The 15700-nt window shown below is 40.7% G+C and overlaps 1 protein-coding gene across 1 annotated transcript in view; it reads left to right on the plus strand.

Moving 5' to 3' along the window:
- PINX1 (PIN2 (TERF1) interacting telomerase inhibitor 1) overlaps positions 1-11578 on the plus strand; it is a 456732-nt gene extending 445154 nt beyond the window's left edge. The window contains exon 7 of the mRNA XM_069236164.1: positions 9935-11578. Within this exon, the coding sequence (XP_069092265.1) occupies positions 9935-11068 (1134 nt within the window). The 3' untranslated portion in view covers positions 11069-11578. The remainder of the gene's footprint in view (positions 1-9934) is intronic.
- Positions 11579-15700: the final 4122 nt, after the last annotated feature.

Raw genomic sequence — 15700 nt, forward strand, 5'->3', positions numbered from 1 at the left:
TAGTGCCTTCAAGGAAACTGCACTTGTGACTTCCGGTTTAGTAGTAAAATATAGCAATATTTGGTGTTTAGAGGGGTTCCTAGATCTGTTGGCCCCGGTGTCACTGCACCTTTACACCACTAATATCATGACTCTAGTGCCTGCAAGGAAACTGCATTTGGAAGAGCCTTTTTTGTAGTAAAATGAAGCAATAATCTATGTTTAGAGGGGTTCTGACACCTTCGGTCACCAGTGCCACTGCACCATTCAAATAATGACCCTATTGCCTACAAGGTAACTGCACTTGTGACTGCATGTTAATAAGTCACTGAGAGAATAACAATTCAAAATAAAACATCGCCCAACTAAACAAATAACTTCTCTTTAAAAATGAGTGAGTGGTAATTTAAGAAACGAACACACAAATAATTTTAATATTTACAACTGTTATTCACCAGAAATGTAATTATTAAGTAATGAAAAACACAAAGTAATGAGCCCCCTCGCTGCTTGCTTTACATCTGCACTCGATACTCCATTGCAAGATGGCCGACATGTTTGCACACATTTCAACGCAAATTGACTTTCACTCAGTTCATCTTTTCGCATACAAACACTAACAAGTAACCAATCACCAAAAACCGGAAGGTGCACTTGCTCCACGCAATGGCAAAAGCAGAACAGAAGAGCAGGAAGTGACCTGCTAGCCAATAAAAAGCAAATAAATTCAAGCAACGTTTGAATGAACAGGTAAGTAAGGGGCAGGTTCTAAGTCCCTTTAAAGTATTTTTTTTTAGTAACATAAGGCTTTGCAAGCACAGCACAGGCGCTGTCCAGGCGAAATCTAAAAAGGGACTCTAAACTGGTTCTTTGAGTTGCTGTGTGCAGTGTATCACCAGGTTTATGTGGCAGGTATGTACCATATTATGCAACAGTGTTTACTAAATTATACAGCAAGAAAAAGCAAATTATGCAGCATAATTTGCCACTTTTTTCATAGTATTATTTCATTACTTTGTATTTTTTCACATTGTAATACTGTGGGAAAATATTTCACCTCATCAGTACCAGTTGACTAGACCAAATACAGAAGTAAGTCCCTTTGAGACAATGAGTTAACCTTTGCAAAGGGCTTTCCATTGTGCATGATCACATATCCATGATTTCTAGTCACTTTTGATCCGTCTGAGCTAGAAACTTTTTTTTGTTAAAGAATCTGCAGATTTTGCAGCATATGATGGCGACTGTAGAATTACATAATTCAGCAACACAGAAGATGATGGATGGAGTGCTGAAACTTTTCAAACCCCTCGTCACAGATTTGGTTTTAATCCGTTATTCTTTTTGCTCACCATTCCACCCCAGTTTGGACCCAACCATATGCAAATCAGTCTTGACCCGGTTTCCCCATTGGAACATTCCAGCCCGAACTGCCAGGCCAGGTCCTCCATGGACCGGAAACAAGCATCATAGGACTAGTTTCAGGGTATCACCCTTCATCAGCTAGGCTAGCCTGAATCCAGTGGCACAGTGAGCACGGGACCCACATCTGAGCATACCCTTTCCACTTAGGGCAACTTTAGCAACACAAAAGGATGATTGACGGAGTACTGAAACTTTTCATACACTCACCCCCCCGTCACAAATCTGGGTTTAATCCATTGTTCTTTTGCAAATCCAGCAAATTTATATTTATGCAAAAAAAGGCAGTGACTGCACAATTACAGAATTCCACTGGCCAGGTGTATAACTTATATCAGCCACTTCTGCTCTCCTTGGGCTCCACAATCGGGCCTTTTGAGCGACAACATGAGTTATTTTTTTGTTATGCTTATCTGCATGCACTACCCTTTCTAGAATCCAGTCAGATATGTTTCTCATGATTGATTACTTTTATGCCACACATTGTGGTACATAAGGCTATTTTTGGCTCCAACCCGTTCCAAGATCGAAGACTTTGGCAATGATTACAGAATGAATGAAGGCCGGAGCTCTGGAAATAACATAAATGAAGAAGAAGCAAAAGGGAGCATCTGGCCAATGATATACCCAGTTCTCAAGGTACATCACACAGCAGCCTACCTGAGTGGGGAAGGGTGTGTTAGGCTGTAGAAGGGAAGCTGTGCAGAATTCAAGGAGATGAATGAAAAAGAAAAAAGGCAGGGATAATCCCGCTATAAACTTAATAGACAAGATGTACAAGTCCCCTTTTTCTCCTACTATGCCAAATTATCTGGTTTTAAACATCCAGATTCAGATTGTTACAAATTAATTAGAATTTTACATGGCTTTGTCTCAACAGTCTCATTTTACTCTTTCAAAGTCTCTGTAGATGTGCAGTTGCACAGTTCTTTCACGAGATGTTTGCATCTCCTCAAGTACTGCATTATTAAATCTTGTTTTTTTAGATTTATTTCTACAGTTGTGGCAAAAACACTCACATCTCCTAAAGAGATGTACTAATTGTGATCATTACTGTGTTTGAAGTACCTTGTGCCGTGGAGTCAGGGTGCAACAGCCTCCATCAAGACCTTTCATGATCAGTGTGGTCGAATGTGTAGATCTAATGGGACAATACACACCAAAGGATTTAAAAATTTGGAGACAAGGATGTGTCATTTTGCTAAAATGGATCAAAGTGGCAACCATGTGGATGGGCACGCTCGCACTCTGCTGTGCTATACGTTGAGGATAACGCTAATATTTTACACCTAATAGTTTGAAAACCAAGCCAGTGCACATCTTTTGTAGGCCTACCTGTCAGATTTGCGATTCCAGTCCAGATGTCTAAATGGCGCTGAATTTCAGAAGATTAAGAAAGCTTTTTAACCACATCCTGGCCAAAGTAGCATTACATTTGCGATCCTTATGAAAACTGTGGCTGCATTGGATTTTGCGTGCCTCAAGATTGTTACTCGTGCAACAGTTATGCGGAGGTTTGGAAAGCAAAAGAAGAAAGTGGCAAGAGAGATTGTGGCCTTTTCCTGTGACTCTGCAAATACTTGCTACCAGCTCTGTGGTAACTAGCCACAGTAGAGATCACTCTTATCATTCCAGTGTTACTGGCGTTGCCACCGAAGGGGGTTTTGTCTCTGGAGATGAAACCCTCTATGCTTCCTGTTGTGTATCCGAGATCAGGTGATTCACTCTTCTGGCTGGCTCCTACCACCATTCGACAGGCTCTGTGGGGTGGAGTTCCACCCGCGGGAGGCAGAACGCTGGCACCAAGTGTGCCCTCTGGATGATTGATGTCTTTGCATTAGCTTTCCTTGAACTGCATAGGTTTGTAAGGTTGGCACCACCTCGCCTGTCTCCATGCCCTACTGGCTCCATGTGCAGTGGCCCATGCTTATTAAAATTCTTATCAATATAGGAGTTTGCTACCAGGGCTCTTGTTTCTGGCGTCATTGAACTAGCCAAACAAGAGTTTATGCCCAGCAACATGGCATTTAGAAACGGTTTTGAATATTTGTAGTTACTAAGAGTAATTACACTGTCAGAACTGGAATTTATATAACAAATTACAAGGGAGAGAAGTTTTTTTTTCCTGAAACCTGTATGAGGCAAGCGGTAGGAATTTGGATTCTACTTGTCCCTTAATTGGAGAGAAGGTGTGCTTTTGTTATTTGATCAAGGAGCTTGATGCTTCAGAGGTTCTGCAGTGCATAGACGAGCTTTCATCTCGAGGTCAGGGACCTCTGAAGTCGTGGGGTATTTCAGGCCTTTCTGTTTTGTGCATTTCCTGTATTAACTTGCAGTTTTGTGACTTGGGTAAAGTGTAAGTTGATAGGTGGCAGTGTGGCGCCTTGACAATCATGTTGCTGGTTCACAGGAAGACAGCTGTGTTGAAATGTAACAGGTTCCACACAAAGTTCTGAGCTAAAGCAGAATTCAAATTTGTATGCGGTATGATGTCATGAAGGATAATTTTGCATACAGCATTTATTTATCTCTTGTGAAGCTATTAAATTCAGTAGTGCCTGCACACCACAGATTGATTTCCATTGATAAGAAGAAACTAATACAATGTAACAGAGAAGATTAGATATGACATCAGATTCATTATGTCCTAGACACAATCGTGTTCTGCTTCACAACTCAAAGATGGAAGTGGTTGAGCACTGTGGGTAACAAGAAATGGACAATTGGGTGGAAAAAAATACTGAGAGACTTATTTTGTGACCGAAGAAAGTACTTGAAGTAGCGCTCTAGACCATGATATTAAAGCGCTTCTTCAAATTAGAAAACTGGAAACTTACAAAGTAGAGTTCAAATCTGCTTGCTCTACATTCAAAATGACATGCTCAGTGAAACAGCAGATTCACTCTTAGCATATTTCCCAGGTTGCAGCATGGCCTTTCCTCTCTGGTCTAAAAAAGGTTCTTTCATTAATATTTTTGGAGTAGGACTCATACATGCTTTTGCCTGGTACCAAAAAAACTGGTCATATGATTCAAAATAGTGGCTACAAACTCGTATTTCTCTATCAGTGTGTGCCTTCCATTAGTTACTGGGAAAGGTTTGCACCATGAGTACATTACATGTTATTCAAGGCGTGACATGGCCTGGATCTTTAGAACATTGTCCAGGTTTGCTTGCATTGCTCAGCACTTGCAACCAAAACATATTGTGCCCACTGCACAACATTTCTTAATGGTACCTCATTGATCTGGGAATTCTTATGATTCAGTATCCGCTAAACCATAGCACATCTTTGCTACATGCGCCTCTGTAAAATCCTTTTGGGACTTAGCAAGTCATCAGATCAACGTGGTAATGGAAACCAGGTTTGTAGTGAGGTAAAAAATCCTCCTTTTTCAACAAAATCCCCTTTCAACTGATAGGAAAGTCAAATTGCAGAGCCCAGGGATACAAGTTAACCACGACTGGAAATGTAAAACATATTCATATATTCTAGTGGGTTTAAGGAACGCATTGGTTGGCAACATCTGACAGCCTTCATTACGTGATTAAAGGCTTCCAGGATACGTTTAGAATAGGGATATCTTTTTGCCAGACAAGAATATTCGAACCCTCACTAGGCCCAGAATGACAGTTTGCTCTTACACTATGTGTTGTGTATGAAAATGTAATCTTTATGTTGGTCTATTCACTTTGGTATGTGTTTTTAATACTAGCTCTTCCTCTTAGTTTTTTCATTCTATTGTTTCTTTTCTTGAAGTATACCGATTTCATTATTTTACCATATGCTAATGCAAAGCATTAGTAATAAAAGGAACTCTCATCATGTGAGTTTAATATGAAAAGTGCCTAAAAAGAGAAGACAAATTTGGCTTTTTAGTGGTCGTCTTTGAGCATCTGAAGATTTGACTTTTAAACGGTTCGGTACATATCAGCCTTGGTGATGTGTTTAGTGTAGTAATCCTCTTTTTTAAAAGTGACGTCCTAAAACGGTTATAGTTTGTGTGCTTGTCTCAGGTAGCATACTTCTGCTTAAAGCAAAAAAAATGCACATTAGATAACGGTGAGACAAATAAACAACCATAATCTTGAACTACCTCTTAAATGAGACTGGTAAAAGGACATGATTAGAGAAACTCATAAGAATTCCTCAACAGCACTAGATGGGACAGTATGATTGCCTTCCCACCCCCTGGAGGTCATAATATAGAGAGGCCAAAGAACTGCTGTAGTATATCCAGAGGACCTTGGTGGCATCTAACAGGTTATTTCCACCCAAGCTGCACTTAGGCTTCGGTAGGACCTACCTGTGCAGTGATTCAAAGTCATGCAGTTGTGTATACACTGGACTAGACTAGACTAGACTTGCATCTAATAATGTATCTGACAGTCAAGGACCTTCTCAAATACCAATGCAGTGTATGGGGCTGCCAGGAGAATTGTGAACCAGCATCAATGCTGAGAGGGCAGTGGCAATACACAACCACTCTTTCCTGTGTCTTCGCAAGCTGTGCCACTCAGACAAGCAGCTTACTATTAAAGTCTTACACTTACTGCAATGTTCAAGGATCTCTGAACTTATGAAGGGGGGTGAGGTGGACTTCAGTTCCAGTACCTCCCTTGCCTTCTTCCAAATCAACAAGGAAATGGCTATAAGCTAGTACTGACTCCATATGGTGCCCTGATCTACAAGTCCACCAGAGATATCTGAGCCGACCCCCTCAACCGTCCCAAGAATTGGAAATGGCTGTATCTTAGGTAGACTTTTTCACTACTTATTTCTCAACTATTCTTAAAATAAATCTAATCGCCCCACTTCATGGAATCTCTGGAGATGTGTATCCTGTATGAACTCACTTTCATTCAAAGAACGAACTGCTTGAGTGGATGAGAAGCAGAAGTCAGTTGTTGTGCAGGACCTCACGTGCTGTATCTTAATCGCTGTTTTCGGTATTTTCTCGTCGTCTTGTTGATCTGATCACTCATGTGCTCTGGAATTCACAGATATGTCACCAAGGGCTGACCAATACTGCTGTCGCTACAGGATTTCCTTAACCAAACCCTATACCCATCTATAGTGGCTGTGACTTCCTGCTCTGCAGATGTGAAGTCATCAAACATTGACCAGTCAGTTGAAGGTCCACAGGCTTCTTGCTCATGCATGTGCGCGACTGCTGCTTGGAAGTCCAGTCCATCCATGGGACATCTGACCTAGCTGTAAAATCGCACAGCACTATTTTAACGTATCTGATTGCGTTTATTGACGCAGCGTCTGCTGCCCACAAGGTGCTTTCCATTACCACATTTGAAGTCAAGCCTTACGTTTCCGTCCCTATCCCCCTTATTGTTTCATGCCACCTTCCACTATTTCAGTCCCCTGGCTTATGCTGAAGAGTCCAGGCAGGAGGAGAAGCCAGCTGGAATATTTATAAACTTTCGGAAAGGTGGCACTAGTTAAAGATTGCGCCAGAGTATTAGTTATGGGCGCCGAAACGGCCGCTCGAGGACGCTGCCAAAAGTGACTGACTAACAACCGCGTTATTAATAGCGGCAGATCGCGGTATCAGTCTTTGAATATAAAATTACTAGAATTAATTTAAAAAAAATCTATATTATCATTATTATAGTTTTTAGTGTAGTAGAAAGACGTGTTTTAATTACAGTCGGTAGCAGTTCCAATTGGCTGTTGTGCTCTGCGGACATCTTGTAGATGCGGGTGTCACTTGGCAGTCCGTGGCCTTCGCCTCGGTGAGTAATGTTTGCGCTTGTTCTCCAGCCTTTCTCTGCTTCTTGGTGAAGCAGAAACCTTCTCATCGTTTCCGTTTTGCGATAGTGGCATAACGAAACTGGAGAGATCCCCCCTTCAAAAGACATGGAGGGCCCCCCTTCTGGACTCACTCAGGCCGGGTTCTCTGCTGAGGGGGCCCCCTGCGGCGCGGGGGCCTTTGTTACGCCACTGTCTTGCGATACGACGATGCCAGTAAGTGGCTTCGAGCAGTGTGCAGACGGTGCCGCAAGGCAGCCGGTGCTTGGACGCAAGAAGGGGGCACAGGAGGCCACGGGTGGCAGAGGTGCCCCGGAGTACGAGTGGCATGTGCGGAGGGGGGTATTTTTGTGCTGTTTGGGAGGCTGTTCGTCTGTGTGAGTGCACCAGAAAAGTTCCGAGTCACTGTGACCCTAGCGTTGACTCCCTTCGGGTTACAGGAGGCGATCCGTACCCGGGCTACGAGTCGGAAGTGCGTGTTTTAATAATAAAAAGGTAAAGTCTGGGCAGAGTGTGGAGAATTTAAGTAAATGTATTAAAACAATTAGAGTCACGCTCTGCGCGGCAGCAAAGAAACCACCGTTGAAATTGGACTCCGTGTTAGCAACAAAGAGAAACAAACGTTTCAGTTCGAAGTTGACATTCTTCTAGTCTGCTTGGAGGACGCTGCCCTTCTTGTACGTCTGGACTGCATAGGGTGACCTTGGAGTCAGTAGGTCGAAGAAAGGTGTTCAGAGTGCATGGTCATCCGATCCCAGACCAGGGCCGGCCTTAGCGCTGGTGGCACCCTGTGTGACAATGTCGGTTGGTGCCCCCCACAGTGGCCCCTCCGCGCGGATTAACAGTGCCTCTGGAAATTTCGCTCTCTCTCCAGGCAGAACATTAATCACTAGTTATCTTGACATTTTTATTCTTGCCTGAAAATGGCCGGAGGTCAAGAACACTGCAGCAGATGCTTCTAAGATCATAATATACTTGCAAACACTGCTCCCCAACCCAAAGAGAACCAGGTGGGGTGGCACCGCCCTGTCCCTGACCTCTGTGCAGAGCCCACAGCACAAAGGGCACATATTCCAGTTGCAGTTGTGATTTTCTGCAATCTTGTAGGTAGTTGTCAAAATATTGACAAGGCCAAAGTAAAAGAAACTGCAGTCCTTCCAGGCCAGTGGGTGGGTGGTGTGTTTGGGGGTGATGAGGTAAGGAGATGCTACGAAGTGCATTATGGAGAGAGTGAAAAGAGGGTGCTGGAGAGGTAAGAGATGCAGTGTGAGATGGCAGGTGGGGATCTGCAGAGTAAAAAGGCTTTTCTGTCTAAGACTGAGTGAACATAATAGGAGTGATTAAAACATTCTGTAGACCACTGCCCCTCCACAGTCCTCAGTAATGTTTAATTCAGTTTCAATTTCAGAATTGAAATATTGTCATTATTATTTACAACAAAATAATTGTTACGCATCTATAAACAGGTAACAACCATTGACAAAACCAATAGCCCTGGCTGGTTTTAGGTGTATGTCACCTGTATTATATATCTGGATCTAATTACAGAAAGCTCAGAGGCAAGGCACCAAAACACCGGCAATCACAGAAATGGTTAAGTGTTTACACCACGGCCTTAAGTACATAGGTCATGCCCCTCTTGGACACGCCCTCCGAGCACACACTTTTCATCCCACTTCTAGCCCAGTGCTGTGGTGAATCTTGTGTGCAGCACTCATGGCAGTGGAGAGCATTTGTGTTTTTGCTGACCGTATATGGATCGCCGCTTCCTCCTCTTTACTTCCCAGTTCCTTTTCCCTCTGGGGCGTCCTGCCTTCCTTGTCCTACTTTGCCCTCACCTGTGGTATGAAGCGCTATATAAATGCCACACTACAATGCAATTCTAATAGCATTCTAGCCCTGCGGCCTCAGGCTGGTTCTTTAAAGGTCCTTTACCTCTAGGAGAAGGTGTTTGCCAACCTCATTAGTCCTTGTCAGAGGGCTGTAATCAGGGCTCAGGCATTATGTGGCAGGGGAGGACCAAATCTTGTGGCAGAGTTTACTAAATTGTGTGACAAGAAATGGCAAGGTATGTGGCTTAGTGCAGCACATTTTGTGATATTACCTCATTATTATGTCATTTGTACTCATTAATACTATCTAGGCAAATGTTCACCTCATTATACCAGTCTGACGCTTGAATACAGCAATAAGCAACAGAAAGATGAGCGCTCTTTACAAACAGCCTTCCACTGTGCAGCACCATGTGTTGCTGCATATTTAGAACCTTTGATCCATTTGGGCTAGAAACATTTTTTTTGTTAAAATCTGCAAATTATGCAGCAGATGGTGGATTATGTGGCAAATACAGTAAATCTATACCTATGCATAAAACGCCACAGCATCAAAATCGCATAATTCCAGTGGTCTTGGGTACAGTGCTATGTTATGGTATTTCAGAATGCCAGTGATAGTGGACCATTTTGCAGAGAAATCACTGCATTATGTACATATATTTTAAAAAGTCTACAGATCAGTCCTGTTCAGGTTTGAAAGATTGGTGCTAGGTCCTCTGATGCCAGAATGGTTATGGGAAGCACTTTTTCAAAAAGCAACAGCCGTATAATAGAATACAAAAATGTGTAACTTTAGTTTCTGAAGTTAATCAAAATATTAAAAATATAACACAAATATTTACAATCCTTAAACTTACCATGTGTGTTTTAAAGGATAAAGTATTTGATGAAATTTCCCACTGCCCGACTAATATTTTAACAATTTCTTCCTTAGGTGGATACAAGTGCTGACTCTCGGGATGATGATGATGATGATGATGATGATGATGTAAAGCAGAATGGCAGTCCGCTCAGCGACCAAGTCCCAGAAGCCATAGGGAACACTGTGACCAGCACGCTGTCCGTGGCCGAGTACTTCGCCAAGCGTATGGCACAGCTCAAGAAGTCACAGATGAAAGAAGGGGCCAAGCCAGCAGGGGAAGTACCAGACAACACCGCAGAGGCACAGTCCTCTGAAGAGCCCTCTTCAAAATCCAAAAAGAAACGAAAAGGGAATGAAGAGCAAAGTTCTTGTTGCAAAGAAGAACCAAAGGATGACAACGTGGAACAGTTCACTTATGAAGACCACACACAAAAAAAGAAAAAGAAACGAAAAGAGAATGAAGAACAGAGTTCTTACAGCAAAGAAGAACCGGAGTTTGACAAACTAGAACAGCCCAGTCATGAAAACCACACAAAGAAAAAGAAACGAAAAATGAATAAAGAGCATAGTTCCTACTGCAAAGAAGAACTGGAGGATGACAATGTAGAACAGCCCAGTCGTGAAGACCACACAAAGAAAAAGAAACGAAAAAAGAATAAAGAGCAGATTTCCTACTGCAAACCAGAGCCGGAGGATGACAATGTAGAACAACCCAGTTATGACGAGACCACAGAGAAAAAGAAAAAGAAACGAAAAGTAAATGATGAGCAGAGTTCTTACTGCAAAGAACCAGAGGATGACAATAATATAGAACAGCCCAGGCACGAAAACCACACACAGAAAAAGAAACAAAAAGGCAATGAAGAGCAGAGTTCCTACTGCAAAGAACCAGAAGATGACAATGTAGAACAGCCCCGTCAGGAAGGCCACTCAAAGAAAAAGAGACAAAAAAGAAACAAAGAGCAGAGTTCTTACTGCAAAGAAGAACCAGAGGATGACAACAATATAGAACAGCCTACCTATGGAGACTACACACAGAAAAAGAAAAAGACACACAAAAAGAAACACTTGAGAAGAGATGCTGGGATGGAGACCTCTGAAAACGTATCATCTGATGAAGTGGCCGTTGAAGAATGTGGTTTTACAGAAACACAAACGGAGCAAAAGAAGAAGAAGAAAGCAAAAAAGTCTGAAAAAAATAAATAAGGAACAATTAGTGTCAACGGAAACATCCACAGAGCGCCGTCGTGGTGAATGTGAAACCCTAAATTAAAAAATAAATATTTCATTGGCCAGCATCAGTCCTACTGTTGTCCTGTATATTCGCACATACCACAAATTGGGCACAAGCTTGATTTCTGGAGGGTGGAAAGGTCTGTTTTACGGACACATTGGCACCTCTCATGCGACTGATACCTCTAGGCCCCAGGTGTGCTCTGTAGCTTGGTCATCATACAAGATTTGATTGGCTTTTCATTGAAATTGCTTACTGGTTTTAGCCCATTCTCTCCTCTTATATTACCGTTTTACTTGGCACCAAAGTCTTAGGTATGTCTAGGAAGCAAAACGCATAAACCTCTTTTTCAATTGGCCTGTTGTATTTTGAAAACTGACTTCGTTACACTGTTTCACTTTATATTTGGTAAAGTACATTCTCTGTCAACGACTTGTGTTTTATACAAAAGCAGTTAAAAATAAAACCGGTTATGTCTCTTTCGTTTTGTAGTGTTTGCTGTTCAATTATTATCTACTGAAGTATGGGATAAGTGTTAGTTCATTTCTGCAGTGTTCTGTCCTCCAGGTACCTCTTTGGTGCGTGGTTTTAAAATAATGAAGATGAAGGAGTTTGATCTGAATTTAGATTTGTTTCTCATAGACTTCATCCTGGTGGCAGTCACACACCTGAAAGCAAAGTTTTAGGAAAATGTGCAGCGTTGGCCAGGCAATGAAATGGAAAATGTAGGTGAGCTTTCGGTCTTATTCCGCTGCTGGTATCAGCTACTAATGATACAAGGACATATGAAGTAGGCAGCAGTTTCTTGACAGAAATTAAATGGAAATTGGCTTGTAGATGAAAATATCCAAGACAGAATCTAAAATCAGAGGTAAAATTTGAAGAAATGAAATGCGATTTATTCAAATATGTTAATCCACGGCATACGTGTGGTAAGCCTGCAGTACAATGAAATAGACATAATATATCCAAATCCTTCCTAATATCAGTAAGTGCATGGGCAAGTGACTGTTTAAAAAAAAGAAAAAAAGGCCAAGGTTTTCGTAGGACAGAGGTACTTTGGAACTAAATGGGACATTTGAAATTACACAACATCAGTATCCTCTCAAAATATCATCTGACACAAATATTGTCAAAAAGTATCACAGTGAAAATAATCTCGTAGTATAGAATATTGTAGGTAAGAATACCGTTTTGGTGTTTAATACCGTTTTTTAAATACAGCTGCATATATTGTATATTCATTATCTTGTAATGTTTTATAATTTTGTGTTTTAATTACTTTATTGTTTATATAGTGCTTACTTACCCCCATGTGGGGCGCTGAGGTGCTTGCTTGCATGGGTAGCAGGCTACACCATATAGGGTGTGAGGGTGGAAATGTGCTGTCTTTGTTTTGATCCTGTGTGGGAAGTGGTTCCATGTCATTTGTGATGACCACAGTTAACATGTTATGGGATGCAGCGCTTACCAGTGTGCTAGATGAAAAAGTGGAAAGGTTGGCATATAGTTCATGATTTTCAGTAAGCTGGCTGCTTTGAACGGTTCTGCAGATCACTTCATAGTATTTTCTTATGCCCATAGTCCACTTAGCTTGTTATTTCAATGGCCCGTCCATTCTGAGATATTTTATTTACAGTTCATGGTCCTGAGTAGGTATAAATTAAAAGGAGAAATGGTGGAGAGATCTTTTAGGATGGCCTTTATTAATATCATCCCATATTTGATTGTCATTGTGAGATACCAAGACGTGGTTGTAGTATGTTGCTTGTTGGGACCTGCAGTGATGAACTAAATTAAATTGACTGCCCAACTACTGAGAATTAATGTGTTAGTTCTAGTGTGGTTACACATTGTATTGCATTTACATAGCACTTACTACCCCTGACAAGATGATGTAGGGCATCATGCCAGGAAGCATGCTACTCCAGAACCCAGAGTTCGTAGTTTTTCTTTCTCTTTTGTTATTGTTGGTTATTATGATTGGGCTTGCGCTCTCAAGGAAACCATGCCATGCACTTACTCCTGTTTCTATGTGGTAGTTTAATTTAATAGGATTTAGGTGTGATCTTTAGTGGGAGAGGGGGCTCTGTGTATTCATGCTTTAGTGATAGATGAGCTTCATGTTGTTTTTAGGTTGTAAGGTTATGAGGTTGCTTTTAGGTTGTAGGGTTATGAGTTTAAAAGGAGAAATTGTGATCTTTGAGATGTAGTGTGAGCAATTTGCTGAGATTGTAGGGATTAAGGTACACATGCTTGTGAGTTACAGTAGGCCATGCTCAGAGAGAGGAGGTATGCAGATGATGGAAAAGAAGATGAGAGTCGCACAAAAGGAATGGAGAATCGACAATTGGACATTTTACATCTGGCAGGTTCATGCTGGGCTCTTGGAATATTGTGGAGGCTGTATAAAATTGCATGCAAAACTGTAGAAATAAACAACCCTGTTTATGTGTTGTGATATTGCTGTAGGTCTTGAGAACACCAGAACGTGAACACATCACCCCTACCCTCAGGGTAATTTCAATTATCATAAATATGGTTTAATTTTCCCATAAAATCTGATGGAAGTGAAATGCAGAACAAATGTGATAAATGTTTGCGCTAGGGATGGTCCTCGCCTCTGATGATCCAGACAGGATGAATGAGAACAGAATCGGTTAATATGTTTATTTTAGTTGTTTGTCATTTTTTGCTAGTTCCATTGTTTTAGTAATATTTCGAACATCATGTTTTGGGTTTATTTTTTTTTCCAATTACTGGCGGATTATTTGGTTTGTAGGAGAGCAGGGTGAGAAGATAATTAAATATATTCATTTTTTACACACATGTTTTTTCAATTTGTTACATAAATAGCTTAATTAGGTTAGTAATTATGTACATTTGTTATATAATTTTATATTAAAAAATTATCATTTTTTTCAGTGGGTTAATTAGATAGTTTGTAAATGTTCATGTTTTTAAAAAAAATAAAAAAATTGACTGGGTAATTAGGCTATTAAATATGTAATTTATTTACTTGTAGTTATAGTATTTATTATCCATTTATTTCTTCATTTAAATTTGTTAAATTATATATATTTTTAAATACATTCCCTTTATTTTTACAGTACAGTTGTACTATGTATGTATAAAGTCTACTTTATATTTCAAATGACTTTAAAATATATACATCATTACCTGTATAGTCTCGATATTTAATACTACATTTTGTAGACAATGTTTTGTAGTTTACATTGTAATTATGTAAACTCAATATTTAACATCGAAATTTTGTGTTGCAATATTTTTGTTGCTCATATTATGTCATAGAAGCTATTTGAGAACTGTTGCATGCATTGTGGTACTAACATAAAATTGCAGCAAATCTGGTTTCCACAATGTCATCTGCTTCTGTAATGTTCTGCTGCTTACAAGAACCTGTACAAAAATGTTTGCCTCCTGTATCGGTTCACTACAACATTTTTAAAAATTGAAGCACAACCCACTCGCTCTGCATTCAGTTACACAAGCAATGAAAAATTGTTTTTCTGCATTTATGTTAATGGTGCAAATCATTTTAAAATGGTTGTGTATATGTACCCATTCAGTTGCTCTTAATTTCCCAACTCTTCCTTATAAATCAGTGACTTCCAAAGAGCAAATCAAGTTGACCCTTTAACTGCCTTAGCATACATATTTGCTAATTGTGAAAAACACCCTCTTAAATAAGCTTATAATTGGAAGCTCGAAGTTCCAGATCCCAAAGCTATAGAGAATTCCTAGCAGTATGACAGGTGTGACTGTGTCTTACTGATTGGATGTTGGCACTATGTCTAGGGCATAAAGTTGAGGCTGAAAAACCTTCTTTCCTTTCTTGGTTGAACAGTCAAAACCTTGTACATGGTAGATGATGTGGAGTTTCAGACAGATATAGAATAGCACAACTATTTATCTTTTGTTGTTCTTCCTGCCTTGTCCCTTCTATTGCTTCATCCCCACTGTGAAGGTTATTGCATTAAAAAGAATCAAGCTCTTAAACTCATAAACTGATTAGAGATATAGTCAAGTAGAACTCGGAGTACAAGTTTTGTGCCATTTTTCAGCAAGGAAACAACACTTGTGGCTTATACGTAGTGTACTAATGATATATACATATATATCTTAGGACAGGGCTACAGCAAAAACAGCTGAACGGAATTACACCAAACTCGACAGGAGCTAGATCCTGGTCTGCAGATTGTGCTTTTTTGTGATGTGGTATAAATCGGTTAAGTCGTTTTTGTGAAATTAAAGGTAAAAAATAATTGTATATTTTGGCGTTGGGCTCGCAAGAGTCTCCAAGACTCTCTTGGGAGTGCCAATTTAAAAATAGAGCGTCAAGACTGGTCCATGGATGGTTATATATCCCTTGGACTATCTTGCTCCTGTGTGGGTGAGACTCTCATGAGAGCGAGCGCCCCGATTGGCTGCCAGCAGCATGAGAAAAATATTGCTGGCAGCCATTCTAGGCCTCAGGGACTTAGTTCCCTGTCCTTAAGTTCTTAAAAACAAGCAAACAAAAAGATATATGGGGGCAGGCTAGGAATACCCTGAGCCCCCCTTTGCCCCATGTGGAGAAAACA

Source organism: Pleurodeles waltl, chromosome 5, assembly GCF_031143425.1.
Source record: "Pleurodeles waltl isolate 20211129_DDA chromosome 5, aPleWal1.hap1.20221129, whole genome shotgun sequence".
Classification (NCBI taxonomy): Eukaryota; Metazoa; Chordata; class Amphibia; order Caudata; family Salamandridae; genus Pleurodeles; species Pleurodeles waltl.